Genomic DNA, 23,298 nt, shown 5'->3' with positions numbered 1-23,298 from the left:
TCTGCTGTGCTGCACTTGATGAAGTGTTTCATTTATAAATTTTTTTTTCTACGGTTTTGGGACCCCCCCCCCCCCCAAATGAGGAGATCTCAGGCATTCCCACCCACTGCAGATCTTTACCTACGCTGTGACTAATACTGAAGAAGCTGGCCAGAGTGATATTTGAACATTTAGTGAAAACGGGGCTGAAGCACAAATTTAGATTCATTCTGATTTTTCAGTCAGGACTTTGGGCCTGTTAGAGCCCAGGGAGTTTCCCATCAAAAATCCTTCTGATGAGGCGACAGCTCATGAGTCTATGTATTTTGGTTAGTCTCTAAGGTGCCACAAGACTACTTGTTGTTTTCAAATCTAGGCAAGTTTTCAGATGCCTGTGGCCGTTGAAGGTTGGCATTAATCTGAACAGCCTTCTGCATGAAGGCCCCAGATTAGTTCAAGTAAACATCCACTATGCGCATTGTGATGGAACCCACTAATTCATGCTTGCTTACAGTGCACACCTAAGATTACACAGTGTCAAGGGGTCTTTTGTGGGCTCACAAGGGTAAACGTCTCCTTTTATCCTTTGTGGCTGTGGGACACTTCAGTAAGATATCTGTCTCCTCTCCCATAGGCATCTCTTTTGTCACCAGAGCTGCAAGGATGACTCTTACTGTCCTTGACTCCTGTGACCCTCTAGAGTGCATCCTATATGATGCACACACCCAGTTCCGAAAAGTGGCCACATTCACCAGCCTGGTGTCACCCTCACAGCTGCAGGCCAGAATCAAAGCAGATTCGTGTTGGAGCCTTTTCTCCTGCGGCTATAGAAAAGTTCCAATGAAGCCACACAGGCAGCAAGAGACAGACATATCCCTTAAAAAGGGCTGCCACTGAAGATAAAGAGCATTGGAGATGTGCGTGAAGAAGAATCTCTCTCAAAGGACTAATACACAACTGAAAATTGGAGGGTTGTTTTTTAAAGCAGACTCTGGATAGTAGAATTCAAATGAAAAAAAGTTTTTTTCATGTCTAACATGAAAACTATAAGAAGGTTCCATTGTACATATGAATATAGTGTCTATATATACAAATATGTATACTTCATTTAAAAAAAATCAGGAAAATGCTGGCTCTGCAGTCTTTAAAGAAGTGTATGCCACTGAAAACATTCTGACACCAAACGCATTTTCAAAATGCCCTTGAAAAGCACTTTAATTCAGGAAACTTTTTTAATACTTCGGATTAAACTCAACTTTTTCAATTAGGATACGTCTAGACTGGCCCCTAATTCCGGAAAAGTCATGCAAAGCAGGTAAGTCTCCTACCTGAAAGTAGGAATAAGAGATCCTCCGGAAAAGGGCTTTATTCCGGAGGATCGCGCCAGTCTAGACGCTTTTTTCCGGCTTTTCCCCAAGCCGGAAAAAAAGCAGCGGACATGTTTATTTAAATCCCGCGGGGGATATTTAAATCTCTCGCGGATTTCCCTATTCTGACTTACCTGCTTTGCATGACTTTTCCGGAATTAGGGGCCAGTCTAGACGTAGCCTTAAGGTGTAGAAAATAAAGCCCCAATCTCAGAGAGTTTCCAAGGGACAGATGACTGAAGTGTGAGAGGAGGTGCTGAAATTTACCAGTTTGTCCCAAGGCATTTGAATTAAAGGCAATGGAATTTGAGGAGCAAACACACACACGTGAAATACAGTAAATTTTCCAATAAACCCTGGAAGCAGAAGACCTCTCTAACTTCATCCTTTGAAGGACCTATCCTGAACTGTAGAATAAGAAAGGCAAAAGGAAAAGAAATCAGCAGGTATAGGGAGACAATTATCAGACCTGCTGCTATAGAGGCAATTTGTTCAAGAACTATTGGGTTACCTGGACCAAGAGAGACTACAAGCACCAAGATACAATTCTTACTTCAGTGAAAGATCCCATTATTTGATTCATCCAGTAGTAATCATGCTAGCTCTAGAGACTACTGTGGGTACGTTCCTATAACAGGCCACACAAGGGAAAGGGGTAGCAGTGAAAACTGAAACTCTGCACACAAAAAAATCTAACTCAACAACAACACCCTACAGTAAGAATATAAGGCATCAAATTTTAAGTTTCTTGATCTGTTAGATTTTTTTTGTTTTGTTCTTGGCTTGCTTCTTTAGTATTATGCCAAATTAACTTGGCGTCATAATAAACCAGTGGCAATTATATCGAGTTTAAATGTTAATTTAGCCAGGTACCAATTTCCTGACAAAAAAACTGTCTATATATCCCTGGAAAAGATGGTTGTTGTGGTTTTACACAGCTAGAAAAATGAAGAGCTGTGTAACTAATAGGAAAAACTGTACATCATGTACTGACACAATATCTACACCCTTTTCCCCCCTACATCTTCCAGCTGAAAAGCTAGAGTTTCACTCCTAGAAGCAAGCGCACCGATCAACTGGTGGCATACTCACAGAACATAAAAGCTAATAACAGGGATTCAATTAGTGGTTTTCAAAGGCAGAAGAATTTTTCTGCCAAATATCAAATTGTTCCTGCGGATCAGACACCCTGTGTGTGTCAAAACAGCCAATCTACATTTTAATGTCCATATGCTGTTACAATTTGTTATGTCATCGGCAATGTCTATTCTGTACACGTCAAATACCAGAAGCAAGAGACATGCATGGTGCAAACCTTACCTTCCATGTCGCTGCATTGCGCCTGAAGTAAGCAAACATTCGTGTGAACCAGTTGTAGATTTCATTTAGTGTTAGTTGCTTTTCCGGAGATTCGAGGATGGCCTTGTGAAGCAAATAAAATGCATGATTAGTTTATGACAAAACTGCCTGCAAAAACACCTATAACTATTACCTGAATGAATTTAAAAAAGAGAGATTTGGAGCAAAAATCCAAAGGAGGGTTTCACACTGTGAGTTCTAAGATTAATGGCTGCATTTAACAGTTCAATGGAAAGATTCAGAATGGAATTATCTAATTGTTTTGAATTTTTATTTCTGTTTCCTTACAGAAATATTAATTTATTAGTCATTCATAAAGCAGAATCAAAGAGAAATGCAAAACATTTCACTAGCTGATTAAAGCTCAGTAATTATTTAGAGCTCAGATTAATTCTAGGGATCAGAGATTACTGTAGCTTGTGATAATTGACTTGCCATCTTTAAACAGGCTCATTTTCACTGTTGTGTGAAATGAATTTCCTAATAATCACATCGTATTGTAATACTTAATCAAAAGCAATTATGTTATATATTGCAGTTCTCAAAACCCTTATAGTAAAGGTTTGTGCATTCCTGCATACCAAAGGGTTTTAAATCTACTTAATCTATAGGGTGGACGTAGAGAAACAATTTTTCATTGAAACATGGTTTTCGAGAACTTACCTGCCTAATTAAAGATGCATATGTGAATGGTGGTCTAACCTCTGCATTCTTATAAAATTCTTGGTTCTGAGCAAGATCTGCTAAATAAGAGCAGTTGTTCTGTTAATATCAGAATTGAAGCTCCCTTTGCAATGTACAGGAGAAAACAAATAACGGCCTTTGCCATCGACAGTCATTTACCTGAAGAAATGGCCACGTTGTATTTATTAGGGCACCGCCTCCTGATTGGTTCAACATTGTGCATGCTGGTGGTAGTGATGACAGAAGGTCCCTGGATGACAGGAGTGATGGGTGTAGTTGGGGTGGTTGGAGTATGAGGTAAGCTCTGTGGAGAAGCCTCAGAGGCAGTCTTTGACAGTGTGACACTTGATACCAGATTCAGCTGTTAAGGGGGGAGAGAAAAGGGGAAAGGGAAAACTTTGTTACAAATTACATTTCTTGCAAATTAAGGGTTATGAAAACATCTTTTTAGATTTAACAGTGATTACGACCACTAAAAACAGAGAATATATCAAATAATTGTTTAGCTCTAACACCTTTAAAATCTACGACAGGAGGATGAATGTACAATATATTTAAAAAGAACAACCCCGTAACTTAGTAAACAAAAATGCTTTGCTCTCATGATTTAAAGATTTAGCACAAAACCCCACAATTTGCAAACACCACCTCATCGTACATATTCATTTTAATATTTTATTTTCTTTCCATTGTTTTGCAATCTAAAACCTATACATCTCTTGTTTACATGTTAATATTCTGTAGCTCATCTGTTTCTGGATAGTTCCTCAAAGGCATCAGGTTTAAAATAAAGACAATGCTTTGTTAGGAATGCACTAGGAAGAAATGGAAGCTGAGTACAACATTTGGGCTTTTTCTGTTCATCCATTTTAAACGCAAATCCCAGAATAGTCTAACTCTAGAATAATTTAATTAATCACACTGCATGAAATACTGCAGTCATTAAGCCCAGCAAAAAAAAAAAAAAAAAAAAGACAACGACGACAGAGTTCTTTTATCTCCTTGGTGTGGAACGCAATTGTGCTACCTACAGAAACTTACAGGCATGTAACAAAATGACAGCTAGCCACAAGCAGGCTTTAAAATGTGACTGCCCCAAGAATGGATAACCATGCGGAACTGTTTTTAACATGTATTTCTATTTATTTTACCAGTGTGCAAATTTATCAGGGACCCTTTCTTTAGGCACAATTCAAATCAGGATACTTCATCGCAATGTCTCATTTTTGTTTACTTTAAATATACAATATGATCCCAAACTGCTTCATCAGAAAGGGGTCATGAGAAAAGGGTACCTTTCAGTTCTTCCACATTACTTGCCTTGAACCATTATTGTGAACAATATTCTGGAATGAAATGTTGACGCCAGTGAAACCAACAGCAAAATCCCATTTATTTCAAAAGGAGTAGGATTTCACTCTGTTTGTTGGTAATTAATATTCATTGCCTGACATTAAACACTGCCAAATGAAGGTGAGGTATGCCATGCAGACACGCCTAAAACATCCACAGGACTCCTTATTAATGTTCTTGACATGAAAGTAAGCAGGTAAAAACACTCATGTTAGATGTCTGAAACACTGGTACCGACAAATAATTGCTTTCTTACAAAATCCAAAACAACCCCACTCGAAACAACACAACAAACTCCAGTAAAAAAACATGTTGGGTGGGAGTGGGATTTCTAATGGTATAAACTGGATACATATATTGTTCCTGCTTCTCTGTTTTGAACGTGAAATACAAAACACTCAAAGAAATGTTTGCCCCAAAGAGTAACACAGTGACAGGTTATGTAGATGGGATTGAGTACACTGTCAGTTCAGGAACTGCTCCAAAGAAATTAGTTCGTGTGAAGCAGATCTGCAAATATACATCTCTTCGGGCAGGTGCTTACAAGTTACAAAGTGTCTTCTCTTAATGGAAAATAGTTAACATTTCAAGGAAATGCAGGATTATATGATCCCACATTTTTGGGGGAGGGGGAAGAGAAGGAGACTAGGAAAAGCAATAAAATACATGGCCCAAGTTTCTGAAGACTCATACAATGTAGTGAACCAATACAAACATTCTAAGTATACCTGCAATTGTATTCGCATTTAAATGGGCGTAGTTCATGTTTTTAAATATTTATAAAAACGTATACAATATAGCGTATGAGGGAAACAGTCACTTTGTGGCCTGTTTAGATGTAAGTGCACTGTATAGTGCTATACATATAAGCTATGCCCCCTGATTATCCATTTATTACATATAAAAAAAGGAGTAATAATGACAATAATAGTACAACTGACAGGTCTCACTATGAAATAAAATCCCCCGTATTTAATCTCAGTTTCCAAATGAACATTTTAACAGTCCAATAACTGCCAGCAAATCTGCATTGATTTAAGTGCCCCTCTACACCACAAGCTCAGGAGATGTTCTCTTCTGTTAGAAAGATCACTGATAGGGTTTCATCATTATTGTCCAAAATGACTCCACTGTGAAAGAATGAGATTCTTTTTAACTGTTTAAAAACTTAACATTTAATCTGTTTCTACTAGAAAACTGAAAAAAAAAATCTGCAAAGGTCAATGTTCTCTGCTTAAAGGATGTGAATGGAGTTTAATTTCTTTAGGCTTTCAGCGGAGTTAGTGACTAGAAATAAATACAGTAAGAGAGGAAGAGCAAAGAGAGGGGCTTTAACAGGGTTGACAAATGACACTGTGATTCACACCCACTGCTGGGCTGCCACTAATAAGCTACAGAGGAAGCAGCCAATCTCAGCTAATTACCAGATAAAATTGTATTGTAAGGACTCTAATTAGGAGATGCTTATGGAGGTGATCTAATGATTAAACACTGCATTCGAATGACCCCACCATCAATGTGCAGTGGTGCAAGATGTCACTGGAATATTTTGTAGAAACAGTAATTTTATTTCAAGGAGGGGAGGCAGTAATATTTGTAATAATGGCTATGAGGTAAACTAATTAAAAGACAGTTCCTAAAGGAAGACTGTGGCTTTGAGCAGCTGTGGCTGTTCCAAAACAAAGTGCCAAATCTCAACAGAGGAGCTGCAGTCAAGTGGAAAATTTCTGCCTGACCTCTGCTCTTGCTATTAATTTGCAGGAAAACTAATGACACATATACATATTCCCACAAAATTGTTCTAATTGCTAATTTGCCAAAGGAGCCCAGTTTCCAGATTAAACATGACTGCAGTCTGTGAAGAAAGAACGAACAAAAAAGCTGGAGCACTGTGAGCATAGTGTGTTTCATCTCGGACTGCCATTTGTATGACTGAACCAACAAGTTAATGAAATGCCGACCTTGCCAATTGCTGGAGAAGTTTTACTTGGTTTTGTTTGAGGATGCTATCTTGAGCTCTTGAAGGTGCTTCAGCCTTATTGGGACAAAAGTATGCAACAGGGTAAAGGGAAGAATATGCTCAACCATCTACATTTTAATACTCAACGTGCCTCTTTCATTGTGATCTATAAAAGGAAGAACTTACAAATTAATTCTGAAGTACAGCAAAATAACAAATTATGAATGGTGTTGATTTTGTTGTAATCTTAAAATATTAATCTTAATTGTAAATGATTAAATCTTAATATCATCATCAATTAGGAATGAAGAAGTGTCTAAGCCCTATGCTTCTGGCTGCTAAAGACGATTTTGCAGGGCAAAGATCAGGAAGGGACTGTAACGGGAGAATTTCTTTTCCTGGTGGAAACTCTTCAGAATTCCTCTGCTTGTGCTTTCTATTGAAAAACAAGTTGCTCTGATTAGAAAAAGTTGTTCACGCCAAGATTGGACACACCAAGATTCCCACATACTGCTGTTTTTTGACGAGGTATCATTCTTGCTGCAGGGTGCTGAACGTTATTCACTAAGTTGGCTTTTTTTAATGAGTATTGTTCTTGGCATTTCCAATTGGGCACACAATATGCTAGGTGCTGTCCAAACACATTGTACATAGTCCCTGCCTCAAAAGGCTAAGCTATTCAGTAATAATTTTTGAAGTGAGTATTTCTCCCTAGAGTTTCTATTTTTGAAATATCTGTTTTAAAAGCCTGTAGTTTTGCAAGTTCCACCACTGTAGGATTTTATAGTACAGGTGGCTCACACCTCTCTAATCTAACCATCATAAATGCCATCCTTGTTTTAGCATCCAATATTCTGCTTGCTTTTTATTATTATTAATCTTTACTTTCATTAAATAGCTTTTTTCTCCCCTTTAAAGCTGATGATTGAGTCATCAAGAATTTTATTTATATATAGAATACACATATTAACAAGCCAGAGAGGTTTCTCTCTCCTTCACCCATAAAAAGAGATTTGTATTAAGTGGCTCTCTTGTTAAGGCTCAATTTGATTTCTCTCCATGTAAACAGATTACATTACAATAGTGGCTGCAAATAAAGAAGCTGAAACATTTTAGAAGAAAAAAATTAAAATGTCACAATGGGGCTGTACCGAATGCTTTAGGGCATTGATTTTTCTGCTGTTGGTGCAGAAATTGATGAAATAACTGCACAGAGTTTCTGGACTTTAATCACACTGGTACAGAGACTTCTGAAGGTGAAGGGACACTGGGGTGCAGAGCATCAAGCTCTGTTAATTTTTGCGTCTTCCTGTACTATTTCAGCCTGGACACATTACTGTATTAGATGTAGGATCTGGCAGGCAACAATCGCTTAGCAGGTGTTGTTATTGGCAGGGATACTAAGGAAACCCGATCTGAGGAGTGGGACTTAATGAAAAACAGTATATAAAAACAGCTTTTGTGTGTTGTACTTGAGAATCTCTTTTTATTGCTGCATATCATTATTTTTCAAACTATAAGTACGACTACAGCAGCTAAAATGCTCAATCGTTACCTAAACAGTTAAAAGACTATTTTATTGAAATACTTTGTTTTCACAGTTGCTAAAAACAGTATTTAAAAACAATTGCAACTGCTATGGTTAGACTAAAAGAAAATATTATTAAAAAGGAATATCTAACAGAGCACTTCATTTAAAATGCCAACAGTTTATTCAAATTTTTTATGTCAGTTTCATAAAGATGGATGTACTACCTCGTACACAGAACGTCTTGTTGGCCAGAATAAAAGAACACAGAATTTTTTTCCCTCCTGCCTAGGTTGTGGCTCTTTGATGTTTAGTTATTACCCCAAAGCAGATCAAGCTTCTGATTTATTCTATTATGCTGACCTCCGACATGAATGAAAATGGTGACCTTAATACCAACACTAGAATAAAAAATGTTTATGAGTTGTTGTGGTAGTTGTTGTTTTAAACACTGAAAAAACCCTCCACCTCTATACATCATCACATATTCCCAAGGTCAACCAAATTCATTCTGGAATATTTAAATCTCAGCAGAGAGAATTATCTCATATTCTTTATTCAGTAAACTACTGAGTACTTCATTTTCTTGTTAACACGTTACAGGCTTGGGCATCTCAGTTATAAAGTCACAATCAGACACTTTAAAGAGTGTATACCGGAGTGGGCAAATACCAGCCTCCGGGCTGGATCAAGTCTGCCAGGGTTAGCCCCTGGAGGGCCCCCACACCTGTGCCTCTGCAGGTATGGGGGAAATCACAGCTCCTGTTTGCCGCAGATCACCTTTCCTGGCCAACTGGCACTGTGATCGCCCATACCTGCGGGCGTGCAGGTAAAGACAGAGGCAGCAGCCCACCAGGGGCTAACCCTGCTGAACCAATGCCATTGTATTGCCTACCCACTGAAGTGCTTCATGTATAGCTTAAAAAAATCCCCATGATCATTCTATTGGGTCTTCCAAGATACCAATTATTCCAAGGCGCTAATGCAGTCTAAAGACTGATACACGTTAGCATGACTAGACCTGACAAGCTGCTGTGTCAACTGGGCTGGGTTGATTCCTGAACTAAGGCACCAGAGGTTAGTCCATGATCCGCACAGGCCAAAAAACACTATCCTAATTGATGTGCTATAGCTAAACAGGGCAAGATTACATCACTGGCCAGGGTGAAACACAAATGGCAGCCAAAAAGCACTCCGTTACAAGAGAGACACAATAAAATGGCTCACTGTCCATTTTGCCATCTAGTTAATACTTTTTTTAAACAGTTCTTAAAAGCTTTTAAATAGGAAAAAATCCCATAAACTGTCTAGTCATTAAAAAGCTGTAATTTTAAATCACTGTGTATTGTTATGTTTGGATCAGTAATAACGCCTTTAAAATCAGAGATGTACCAAAAGTATATTAATCCTAACATACACCTTGCATTAGTTATGGTAGGGGAATAAAATTAATTACTGGATGAAAAAAAAAACACTTTGCAGTGCACTAACGGTCATCAGATCTTTTTTACCAAAGTTCTACCCCACTGAGTTAAAAGGACTGAGGTCTAGCATAGTCTATGTGATGCCTGTGTATTTTTTTTTTTCACAAGGAAAGCACAATTTATGCAAAACACTATACTTCTACATTTTATAATTAATTTTCAAATGCTTCACCTATACATATTTTAATAATTTCTGATTTATCAGATGGTATCTATAATAAATTTTTCTATATTTCAATAAATGAAAAGAAGACAGTTTCAATCCAACAACAGAGTGTCACACAATATAGTCCTGTCAGGCACCAATTTTTACTTCTAACATGTAAGTTAAAGGATAAGGAATTTATAATGCTGCCTGTGAACGAAACCACTTTTCATACACAAATGTGATTTTTTTCAAAGGGTAATACAACAGTACATTTACATAAACTAATCCAAACAATCTATGTATTTGACAATGGCAAACCTCACACAGACTGCCTATTGTTGGTTTACATCTTGGAGTTCTTTATGTTGGCTTGTAACACTGCTCTAGCTGTCAAAGGTTTGACTTGGACTCTAAATAAATGGTTACAGAAGTGCTGTGCAGCGATATTGGACTTCTTTGCAAAAGAAAACCTGCTGTGTATGAATTCAAAAGCTATTAATTTTTCAGTCAAAAATATTCATGCCTATTTCTTTTAATAAAGAAACACTGTGCTGAGCAACGGAGAGATAATGTTGACTAGTGGTACAGAATTTTCAATAGAGCAGTTAAAAATAAATTTAGTGGGAGGTCCCCATCAAAGCTATAATTTTCCAGAATGTAAAACATTTTTTAATACTAATCAAGACAGCCCATTTTTCCCCGTTAGTCTTTCTGCTGCTTTTCCCTGTTTATTGGCTGCTTAATACTAATCTTCATGGCGACACCAACTGGTACCTTTGTAGCCTACAACACAAATGAAAGCTTACTGCCTGTTGATACTGAGAGCTGATCACTAGCTGAACAGCACTTGTCTTCTTTATATTTCCTTTTTAAAGTTTTTAATCCTTCCTCCTGAGAGGCGCTGCTGCTATAGAAAATCTCTCGGCAGAGTGCTTTGAGACCCCCAGAATATTTCACTCTTTCAAGTTTTCATCCAGCAGGATGGATAGAAACCAAATCCCTTCTCCCCATTCTTGCTGGTTCCGCACACTCTGGTCTACAACATAGGAAGCCATGCATATACAGTCTAATGAGATCTGAAGGAGATGTCTGGAGATGGATGACGGGAGAGGGATCACATGATGATTACCTGTTGTGTTCCCTCCCTCTGGGGCATCTGGTATTGCCACTGTCAGCAGATAGGATACTGGGGTAGATGGACCTTTGGTCTGACCTCGTATGGCCATGCTTATGTTCTTATGAAGGACAGGAAGAGTTATTTCCAGGTACTCTAAGTAGTCTTCTTTTGTGATTATTCAGATCGATTGGATTAAGCTCTTTTAAGAATCTCTGGATTCTTTATTCATCACCCTCAAACTTTCTCCAAAAGGCACTGTTGAAATTTCCCATTGAGTTTGACTCCTGTTCCTACAATGTTGAAAATACTGTGCAATTTTCTTTCTAGTACCTCTCTACTTCTGCAGCCATTTATTTCCAGATACATGGAAACTGAGAAAATCTTTTCTAGTAAAAATGGATGTGCAAAGTGTTTAATGATTTTATGTTCTCTATCTTTGTAATGTGTTCTGTTTCAGACATTAATTTTGTCTACCAACTGCATCTTGGCAGGCTACCATATTTGCGGGGTTAATAGTCTGACTCCTTTTTATTTCTATCTCCATAAATCATAAACGTACATGGGTGTGTGTTTGTTTTATTTATAGAAAAATAAAATCAGTCAAAACAGATAAACCAATACTTTGCCATTATGCTGCATCATTGCATATTGATTAAAATTGCTCGTACTAACTATTGATTGTCAATGCTCAATTAATTTCCACATGACTCAAAGCAAAATCAAATAAAGGCAGTGTACCTTTAAATCTTACAAATCTTAAAATCAAAAAGCAAAGCACTCTCTCTCTGCACTTGGAATAATCATGTGAAGTTATGAGGAAAATATTTAGCATTATGCTGATATGAAAAAAACAGCAGCTGAAGTGCAATTTGCTTCAGGGAACAAGGTGCTAGGTTTAGCTTTTACAGGTATCACCAGTTGGCTTTTACTGTTGGACTATCTTTACTTGTAAGACCAAAATATTATAAAATGCAGCCTGTAAAGTTTCTCTCTTTCACAGGCTATTTTTGAAAGCAAGCAGAATGAATAGGGTTTTCACGGACTGCAAGTACTTTACCAAATGACAGTGAGTGTTACTGATTTTGTTGTTTTTCATCATCATTGAAACATAAATGCAACTTGAGTCTACATTATCTCAACCTAGGATAGGATCACAGTAAAAAGTGAAATAAATATCCTCAGTATAATTTAATTGTATCTTGAGCACTAAAAACCACACTTGTCCAAATGCTCCTTTTGGTCACATGCAAATTCAACTTACCTACAGAGGATTTACATGTGTACAGATAAGAGTAGAAAAAAGACCATTGTGACATTTAAAGTCAAGACTAGTTTTAAACCCCTTGAAGAAAAAAAGGTTGTGGGAAAAATGGGCTTATGTGGCAGTGAATATTCTAAGCTGACCAAGTAGCGATGCAATTTTTGTCTCTTCATTTTGACAGTCTTTTAAAGTAGGCCACACTTTGTATTATGCTCTGAGGTGGGAAACAGGAAAAGAGGTAGTTGCAAGGCTTTGTTCTGTTTCTGCACAAAACAGTACTTACCGGCTGAGGGGTGGCTTTTGGTTCAGTTGACTTCACATGCAGGTGTGTCATCATAGCTTGCAGGCGCTCTTTGTCTTTTGCAAGCTGGAGAAAAAAAAATCCTCTGTTACTTTTATGAATAAAATCCAGAACTCTGCTTATTCTCTAATTAAACAGCTGGCACCACAGCACATGAGAAAACAGTTTTATTGCTTAGTAGTTTGGAAATTTTATATGGCCTTTTCTGAAGTCGAACAAACTCATGGTGCTGGGTGTCAGTATTTCCCAAAGCAAAACGCATTAGCCCTTGAGTGAAGAGCGCTAGACCTGCTGGCACCAAGAGGGTCACCGCTGCCCTGACAGCGAAAAGACAATAGTGAATCATGTTTATTAACCAATTCTTTTCACACTGAGTAGGCCAAGCAAAAAGCAAATTATACAGTTAACTCTCAAATGCAAATATTTTCTTGCTTTAACATAACCCCTCCCTCCATAGAATATGGCTTTTATGTCACAGACAGCTCATGTGGTGCACAGAGCAAGCAAAGAGGCAGGAGTGGGAAAACCGCATGAGGCAGCTTCAGAGAATCAGAACAGGCAGCTTAAGCTTTAGAAAGCACTGCCCTTATTTAAAAAGTAACAAACATTTCCTAAAACCAGACGGAACTTACTAGTCCTTTATAACAACACACAGCTCTTACACAGCACATCTCATAGGAAGGCCTCCAAGTCCTCAGTCAGGAGGTCAGTGTCAATAGCCCCATTTTACAGGTCAGGAAACTGAGGTACAGGGAGGGGCAGTGATTTGCCCAAGGTCTCCCACAGATGAGAGCTAGGACAAGAACCCAGGGTTTCTGAGTCCCCCATATGGAGTTATATCCATCAGGACATACTGCTTCTGGAGGGGAGGGGTACGAATTGGAGGAAATGCGGTATTAACTCAGAGCAGAAATTTCAAAGTGCATCCTCTTAGCACATGTCTTTAACTAACAGGCTAGGAAAATCTAACCATATTAGGAGCTATTTTAATAGTGTTCTGTCCCTTAGTGTCAACTGAATACTGCTCTAACAAAAACAACAACAAATTTCTGAACACATCATGCTTTAGGAATGCTTCTTTTGCTCTTTGTGATTCGATCATGAAACTGGGAGCACTGGGGGAAACAGTTCTGATTCTGCATGTCATGTGTAAACATGTGCCCTGCCTTATAATGAATGATACACTACAGTTTTCTCAGCTCTCCTTGACTTTACAACAGAAAACCGGGACAGAGTTTGATTGCCAGACTTTCACATTACTATTGCCTTGATTTCAGTTATTTCTTTGCACACAAGCTGATTTGTGAGTACTTTTAGAATGCACTGATCAGACCATAAGCTTTGCTGTTTTGGGGGACCTCGAAAGCTCTTTCTAGGTGTAAAATGTATCTTTCAGCTGCACTCTGTAAACAATGGGAAAATAATATATATTATGAACAGAAAGAATACTAATAAAAGATGCTATAATTACCACACATGCCCAGTAAATGGATTCCTATTTACATCAATGGCATTTAGATGAGGCCCACAAAATTGACAATTTTCTCACATATTCATTGTTAGGTCTGAGATTTGCTCTAAAAAATCCAAATTCCTCATGGCAAGAGGAGAAAGCTAATCACATTCCAGTGGAAGTTTAATAAACCTGCCCTCCTTATAAGAGTCATCTGTTTAGGAGTAGAAAACAGGGTAAAATCAAGTAAAAGAAAAATTTAGGAATAAATCCCCATTCACTACATGGTGGGGGGGGGGGGGGGAAGAGAGGGGGGGGGGGAGTCTTAATCTGCCCAAGGGAAGGGGTTTCTAACTGTACCAAAATGCTGTGGTGGCTTGAACTGGGTCATATAAGAGTTTCAAGATAGGAATTAAAGGGAGAAAAAAATTAAGTAATTGTCTTGTGTTCCAAAAGTGCAAAAGCAAAGTCACTGGGCTTTTTTTTGTTGTTGTTTTTGTTTTGAAAACCACCAGATAGCTCAGAGGGCTAATATTGATATATGGAGGCTTACAACATTTGGGTCAGCAGTACCAATCTGCCTTGAGGTGGTAGGCAAACACGGTTTCCTCCTGACGGAAATCCCCCAGCCTGAGTGGCAAGGCTTGAGGTTGTAGTTGAGGTTACAGCAGACAAGAGTCCACACTGAAAAATAACCTTCATTTATGGTACCCTGCCCAGCAGTTTCAGCAGCTAGGCTTTAACATGGAAACTCAATACTCCAGAGAGCTTGGGCCTGTGTTAAATGACTCTGCTACAGCTGATGGCCTAGACTGGAGAAACTTTTGTGGAGAAGTCCGCTCCTTCATTGGCTGTGAGAAAGGGACAATGGCAAGACTGGAAGGTGCAAAGAGAATCCTGTGTCTATAGTAGATCCTTTGGCCAAACTCCCTGGATGTTCCACAGAAGGGTAAGGAGCCAATCTCATGCTCCTGATGGAGTGATCAGACTCTTCTCCAATGTCTTTCTTTCAGAGGAAGCTGCCCCTTAATATACATTAATGTATATCAAATCAAATCTAACCAAACCAACGAATGCTGTTACATTTCAGGCTATGCCTACACTAAACAGAAGATCATCACTCCCGTGATCAATCCTCCGGAATTTGATTTAGTGTGTCTAGTTAAGACTCACTAAATCAAACTCAGAGGGTGCCCCCTTCGGTGACCAGTACTCCTGCTTGTGTGTGAGGAGTAAGGGAAGCTGATAGGAGCGTTTGCTCCCATTGGCCTCCCTCTGTGGGGATGGCGGGAAAATGCAAAAAAGGATATGTCGACTCCAGCTACATAATTAACGTAGCTGGAGTTGTGCATCTTCATTTAACATTCCCTACGAGTGTAAATCTGGCCTCAGTAAATGAAGGTTGTGTGGTTTTCTACTCTGAATAGTTTTATTTGTCCAACAGCTGGGCATGTGAGCTGCCTACAGTTTAGTCTGAACACTAGCCTTCAGTCCATGGACTAAATATTGCAGAAGATCATTCATTTAGAAACAAAATAAAATAAATATTCTCAGCAAAACCAAGATCTGAAAACTGTCCATGGGTGACACACCAATGAAAGCGAAGAAAAGACAATTTTCTAACACCTAGCATCAGGGGGAACCCCTAGCTAGTTTCCTTCTTCACCCCACCGTCCCAATGGCACCGTACATTTCATTTGGAACTGGAAATGTCCTTATTTTTATTGTTCTCAGTCACCATCTTAGCATTCTTTTAATGCAGTATTTGGTGGATAAATTCTGTTAAAGATCCTCTTGACATTTCAGGCAGACACATACTAATATTTTGTCATAGTCTGGGAATTTGAATGCTCATGCAGTTAGGCAGGAGTTTAAATTATGAAAAATAGAAGTCTCTTGCTTTCAAAGCAGCAAATAGAAGTTACAAATCCCAAGAATTTCTTTAAACTGCTTTCCGTTAGGGCAGGAAGATATAAGCCCGTAACTCCATTAGTACCACCCTGCCACTCAGTTAGATCATTCAAAAGAAGTCATGAGGGCTTGCTAGGCCACTGATGTGAGGAAGCTCTCATCACTGAGGCATTAACGAGGGCTCTTAAGGTCTGGAAATGGGGACTATTAGTGGTTCTGCAGGAAAATGCACTTGATTACTAACAGCATTCTTCAGGAAAAAATTGTTATGCATAGAAAATAAACTGATTAGCATTACTCTTAAATGGGCCCTATTCTGGCTATTCAAAGATACTTATAAATACTGTTTCCCTGTTGCTCTCCCTATGACAGGAGATAAATACATTCCCTCTGTAAAACTGTTCAAAGGTCATCCAAAAGGCCCTGCTGTACGTTAGTCTCTCAGTAGCACTTGACTAAAGGTGAATATTCTAAATGCGTATGAGCTAAAATCTGCTCCCTGACTTTAGCACTAAACCAGTTTATTAGGATAGAGGAAGGTGGGGAGAAAGAATTCACTCTCATAACCAAGGAATAAAGGTCAGCTCCCAAAAGACTGTCTTCTCTGCCCCAACACTCCTTTTTCTCTATGTTTAGAGTTCCATAAATCCACGGATACCCGCTTTAAGTCCCATGTGTATGGATGCAAATATCCGCAGGTTTTTTTTTGTGGATATGGATGCAGATACAAATTCTATATCTAGAACCCTGCACATTTGCAGATATCCGCAAGCATCCACAGCTGTAGATGTCAAATGCAGATATCTGCGGCTCATTTTTGCAGCTACAGATGCAGACACAGGCTCTACCTATTGTTCTTCTCCTTGTTTCTTTTTGCTATGCTATAAAATCATTTAGACTTTAAGGGCTCATTCGTGGGCCATTTGGCACTTCTCTGCACTGTGGCAATATTGTGCCCAATAGTTCTGAACCATCTCTAGTAGGTAAATGTCCAGTCTAGATGTGAATACCTATAAGGGCTTCATGGGGTTTCCCTGGCCACTGAATTGTCTTCAAGTTCTGAAGTATTAGCTAGTATTTCTCTTAGATTTTTAAAGGTGCTTCTCACTGTGGCACCTAAGCACTGCTTAACCTTTCTTCTGTCAACTATTCTTACAAACATATGTAGGTTCTCTTAAGTTTATACAGCACCTTATCAACTCAGATAAAAAACCCCACATGCCACCCTGCTGTGAAGTGGTTAAAAACTAAGACAAACACACACGAAAATAGAACACTGGACTCTTCAGGAAAGGGAGGGCAGAAAGAGGACATGTTGCTGATAAGGATAGGGACAGCATACCAGAAGATAGAGGCCAGCCCAGGAGCAAGTGCCATGAGCACGGGAAATGGAGATGAAGAGAAAGACTAAGTGCACCAGGTGGGGTACTACAGGGGAGAACAAAGGGCCTTGAAAACAAGGACAAGGATTTTAGACAGTATGGGGGGCTCAGAAGGGACACCGCACCTAGATTAGGGGTGGGCAATAATTTTTGAATGGGGGCCACTTCAAAAATTTGTGAAGTATTCGCAGGCCACCCCAGAAAGGGCGGGGCCTTGGGCGGAAGGGGCAGAGCCTTTAAATAGCAGCCTTTAATGGGCTCACGCCTCCACTGTGGCTCCCAGGCATCACGTTAGCAGGGGACAGGAGCTGAAAGCCCTTTCATTTCTTGCTATTTAAAGGGCTCACTGCTTCTGACCTTGCTGCTAGTGTGTTGCCCGGGAGCCGGGGGCACGTAAGCCCTTTCAACTGTTTCTATTTAAAGGACTCGCACCTTCCCTGGGACTGATGCCTGACAGCCACAGGGAATGCGCGAGCCCTTTAAATAGAAGCCGTTGAAAGGGCTCGCGTGGCTCCGGCTCCCAGGCAATGCACTAGGGGGCAGGGCCTGGAACAGCTGCGCAGGCCGGATCTGGCCCATGGAGTGGCTTTTGCCCACTCCTGATCTAGACCATCAGGAAATGAAGACAACTTTAGCGTCAGGATTTTGGCAGACTGAAAATGAGGGGAAGGGAGGCCAGTCACCAGTTATGAGCCTGTTATGGCCTCGCCACTAGCAAGGATTATTGTTTCCTATGTTCTTTATAACATCCCTTTACATTGTTCAAAATAGGCCAAAGTAGCCTTTTCTCTGCACTGACAATGGCCAGCTATCTTCATGTCAGGTTTCCCCCGCACATGCTATTTTTCAAACTTATCATTTTTCTTGCTCGCCCTCCAACTCTTCTAATCCAATCTGGTGCCCCAAAATGAAGGTACTACTCCAACTAAGGCCTAGCTACACAGCATGGCATGTACCTTGCTTGCATTTATACCTTAATCTCTTACTCTTCCTTCATTCCCAATGACTCATTTCTCTCTCTGCAGTTCCCCTAATGAATGGTGATCATGTCAAATGCAAATGTGACCTGATGTTTTCATGAACATTCATAAAAAAAGCAAGAAATTGTACTTTCTTTAGCTCCAGCACTGGATACATCTGTTATGCATACATTGACAGAATATTACACATCAGATTAACAATAACAAGACAAAAATGGAGAAAGAAAATCAAATTTGGCTCCATTACACTCAAGCCAAGTACAATACTTAGTCTTAAAGTGAAGTTACAACATTCATTCTAGGAAAAACCATATAAAAGAGCTATGCCTGATGAGATAGTCAAGAAATGCAATGGACGCAGTCAGAGAAATATAAAATCACAGTTCATATTCTCAAGACGTTTCAGTGAAGGGGAACTGGATGACATCAGATGGTAAGGTGGTACTTAATCTACAGCATGCATCTGGCTCTTTGAGAGTTTGCAGAAATGGATCAGACTGTTTCAGGCACAGCAAGAAGACTGTTAATCACAGGCGTGTGAAGTAAGTATCAAAAGGGCTGAGACTATGGTCGGTTCATTTGGGAACCATTGGCTCCCATTTCCCACAGAAACGAGAAGCAGTATCATGGTGATGCAATACCTTACAATGATGCTTCCTCTCCCTACAAGGAGCCACACATGGAGTGTGAAGAAGAGAAGGGAACATCACACAGATATATCCACCACCTGTGCTGCCAACTGTGGTTGGCCATATTCCTGGAGGTTTCATCAGATGACATAATCTTTACTGAAAGATCAATTTTTAATTCCTGGAGAGCAATTCTGGAGGGTTGGCAATCCTATATGCAACAGGGACTCTGAGGATCTTCTGCATCACATGGCATCTCAGAGTCACAAATTAAAGTGGCATCATGTGGCTAAGTTTCCATTAAAGGCATGAGGAAATTGCAATATGATTATACAACATCATCTCCCCTGGATACAGCCACAATAACTCACCAGGTCAAAACCTACCCTTTCTCCAGAAAAGTAGAATGGAGTAAAAGACAAGGCAGAATTTAGCTCATTGTCACGCCTGCTAACCCTCAGCATTGTGAGTCACATTATAAGCCCATTTGTTGGCAAAGTTGCAGAGTAGCACTTTGAGTACTAAGGGTAAACTGGCTTAGTGGTGGGACACCATGCCTTACCTGTCTAAGTCACAGAACTCAAATCCACTACATGGCTGTACTGACTAACAGTACTGCTTTGCAGTTGTTTGACAACCACGTAAATCATGATCTTAGTCTGTTTGCCCACATTCTAGAGAGCTAGGCAATTACAATGCAAATGGTACTCTTGGGCCAACCCTCCGTTCCGCTAAGGTTTTTTACAGAACAGAACAAACCTACCTGCTAGAGGAATCCTCACTTCTGGGTAAGGGAATCATTTGGAAGTGAAGAGTAGCTGTAGCTGCTCGTATGACCGCACCCTCCTCCTGACTGAATTTTCTTTTAAGTCCTAAACCACTAATACTCCTACTCTTTATGGCTTTGACCCAATATGTTTTGCAAAACTAATGCAATCACTGATGCGAATACAACTCAGTATTTGAGGAATAGATTCAGTCTATGCCTATGATTATTGCCTTTGCTACCCTAAAAACTAACCATTGTTTCTTTTGGTCTTTGTTTCACTCTATTTTTGAGATGCAAGCCCAAAGACCTGATCCATAAGACTTGCTGGATGTGGTCCCCAGCTTGTCTGGATCTGGCCCTCAAGACATGGGAATTCCCAATATTGGGAAGCCCATGATGGTGCTCTAACCCCCCATGGGACTGGAGCACTCAAAATCTACTAGTCTTGGCACCCCGAGGCTCTGCTGTGTGAGGAAAAAGTGGGGAGTGTCTTTCTCCTCAATTGGGGGGCTACATCAGTGAGAGTTTGTTTTGTGTTTTTTTGCTTCTCACTTGGGTGTGGCCCCCGGCTGATTTTTCTGTGGGTCAGTGGCCCCCAACCCAAAAAAGATTCCCCACGCCTGCCCTAATGTATCCTATCTATTACTTATGGGTCTGTAACACAACACTGAACTTTCAGCTAAGGTCATATTATTAAATTAAGGGATACATATCCTACCAGGGACTATAGCTTTCAGAGAATGGACTTTGAGCTAAAAGGTCTTTTCTAACACTAACGATCATCATTTGCTCATTAGGATCAGCGCTCCTATAACAACACTAGTGCTGGGATGCACTTCCAGCAAGTAACAGGGTTGGAAGTACACCGTTTCGGCTTCCCCCAAAAGTACCAGAGAAGTGGTCTAACATTTCAGCATGACTCAAGCCCAGATTCTGATTAAAGTTATATAACACCAATCAATCTACCACAATTTTGTAACATGCTTATAAAGCACTAGCCAACATACACCTCCTATCCCTTGTTCAACTCTTCACGTGGGGCTTCATCCTACTGTCCCTAGACAATACAAACTCCCCTTGACCATAGGATTGAGCTGTTGTATTAATTTAGATGGAATAAATGGGGTACAGGTGTTAACATAATCCAGTAAATCTAAATTAATATTACAGAACCTATAATGCTTTTCAGACTAGAACCCAAACAAGGCTTACCTACAGCATGACTGTTATTGCACCTTAGTGAAAGATTATATTATATATCAGTTCACCAATAAGACTAGAATTTTTTTAAATACCCAAAAAACTTGTTAAAATAAACCATTTCTCACAGCAATTTCTGCAAGACTCTGCTATTTTATTATTAGTAGTTTGATTTTCATAATACTTGTATTAAAATAGTTTATATAGCTTCAGCTAATATAAAGACTGTCTTGACTGCAGTGTTACTGAAAGTAAAATTTTAGGAAATATCCATGAAAGAAAAAAGCTAATTTGTAAGATAAGAAGATAAAAGGGGTTTTTTTGGTTAAAAAAATGGTTATCTTGAAAAGTAACAACAAAAAAGTTGAAGTGTGTTTTTGCTGATTTTTCTCTCCAACTATTTGAAGCTATAAATGACTTAACTCAGTAAAATTCCAAATGTAATTATCTTCTGTACTTAGCCCAGGGCATTCCATATATCTCTGCATTGCTGTCTTGCATACAAAATAGGTTTTTCAATGGCTGGTAACTATATAATGTACAACATTGTTTTAATTTCCCCTCCTTTGCTAACCTCTTGACTACACACAGACACACAAAGTCGCCCAGCTAGAGCAGAGAGACACAGGGAGATATAAAGAACTCAAAAGCATTTTGAAAGGCAGTTACATAAATGGGTCATACCTCTGCAATTGCACATTTTAATAAGCTCAAATTTTTACCCTTCCTCCCCTTTTTCACTTAAAATCATTTGCCACAAATGGCAAAGAAAAAAGAATTAAACAGAGTATTAGTGTATGAGAAACCACCAATAAAATAAGCCAGTTCAGGCAATGCTTTGAAACAAACATTGATCATTTCCTCCATGCCAACAACTCTAAACCATGGGGAAGGTATTTCATTCCCCCTTATTCTCCCTGTTCCCCGCTCTCCCCCCAATTTGAGAAAAAAATGCATTAGACACATACTGATGGATTCCCAGCCAGTCAGCCTGGTTAAGCTTCCTATTTCTTTTCAAATTACGGTTTAGAAAAGAGGAAATGAAGCAGCAGTTTCTTTGACGGTTTTTAAAACTACTACAAGGAGGTTTGGAAAGCTTGTTTTCAATCATAGTGGGGTAAAGCAGAACTCATTTTATTGCTGTAGAGAATTGGATTTGATCAGTACTGAGGTAATATTAAAATAAATTTTATTTTACCTGTAGCTCTAACTGCTGTACAACCTGCATTTGTACTCTACATTGGGCTGTACTTCTATCATCCAGCGCATGCTCACTGTTGAGATGTCTGTAACAATACACAGAAAATCATTAAGTGAAATGGATAAACAAAAAGGAAAAAGTAGTTACCAGGATGAATAAGCAATCTGAGTGTTATCCAGCAGGTCTTCCATCAATATCTCAGCTTTTTCCCCTACCCTGCTTTGAACTAGTGCTTGTTACCATCACTCATTGTTTTTAGCACATTTTTCAATTAGGTTATTTCAGATCTAAAAGAAACTCTGCTGAACAGCTGTTTTTCACTATTTAGGTAAATGAAAATAAGATTAAGAAATTATGGTAAAAATAATTTTATATTACTTGACTACAAAATGCTGGATATATCTAAATGGATACATGCAATACAAGAATCCTCATGTTTTTTGTGGATTAAAAATAAATACTATGGTTGTGCAAATAATGGAAAAAAGAACATAAAATTTGGTGTATAATCATGTGCAAAATATGTACCAATAAAAGAGAGAGTGAGATACATGTAGTTACTGAAAAATAAACAGTATTCTTGATCAGATACTAGAAATTTAACTAGAACAATTCCTGAAATATGGCATTACTAGAGTTAAAAGTTTGCCACAATGTGTGTTCTGAAAACCATTCCCCAAACAAATGTTTTATAAATCAACCACTGAACTAAAATCATTTTCAGGCTCAGGCTAAAACTGGATTGGGTCTTTTTTTGGGACACTGTTGTATTTACAGAAATTCAAAAATAACAATAAATACCCCCTCCCCAGCCAAATACTTCTTTCTCCCCATACTCCACCCACACCAACTTTTCCCCCATCTCCACTCAATAGCTCAAAAAAAAATGCTTTGATCTAAAAAATATTTGGCACGTAGTTTCAACTGCACTGCCTTCAATGAGTCACACTAGCCACTTAAGCTATGATATGGGCTAACTACTCTCGTGAAATTGTATAAAAGATTTATAAAGTGACTTCTTACTCTTGCGCAGTATCCATTAACAAGGATTATTTTAAAACAACAATACATAAGGCCTGACTCAAACCTCCCACCAGTGTAAATGAGATTAAAATTGGGATCTCAATATATATAATTCACTTTCCTTAAAGAGCTGCAACCTATGTAAGAAACCACCCAAAAGCATCTTGAGTACAAATCTCCTCCTCCTTTTTAGACAGCCATCTTGGCAA

At 39.0% G+C, this 23,298-nt stretch overlaps 1 protein-coding gene across 48 annotated transcripts in view; it reads right to left on the bottom strand.

The window, feature by feature from the left end:
- FOXP1 (forkhead box P1) overlaps nucleotides 1-23,298 on the bottom strand; it is a 561,728-nt gene that overhangs the window by 24,328 nt on the left and 514,102 nt on the right. For 45 of the 48 annotated variants that reach the window (XM_075938606.2, XM_075938609.2, XM_075938604.2 and 42 more), the window contains 5 exons: nucleotides 22,064-22,151; nucleotides 12,524-12,607; nucleotides 3,549-3,750; nucleotides 3,369-3,448; nucleotides 2,667-2,768 (listed from right to left, as the gene is read on the bottom strand). In XM_075938606.2, the coding sequence (XP_075794721.1) occupies nucleotides 2,667-2,768; nucleotides 3,369-3,448; nucleotides 3,549-3,750; nucleotides 12,524-12,607; nucleotides 22,064-22,151 (556 nt within the window). The remainder of the gene's footprint in view (nucleotides 1-2,666; nucleotides 2,769-3,368; nucleotides 3,449-3,548; nucleotides 3,751-12,523; nucleotides 12,608-22,063; nucleotides 22,152-23,298) is intronic. The other 3 variants (XM_089781253.1, XM_075938629.2, XM_089781252.1) reach the window with 1 other exon arrangement.

The sequence above is a fragment of the Pelodiscus sinensis genome, chromosome 11 (genome assembly GCF_052426305.1).
Source record: "Pelodiscus sinensis isolate ZL-2025 chromosome 11, ASM5242630v1, whole genome shotgun sequence".
NCBI lineage: Eukaryota > Metazoa > Chordata > Testudines > Trionychidae > Pelodiscus > Pelodiscus sinensis.
This window is presented reverse-complemented; position numbering and strand designations above follow the sequence as displayed.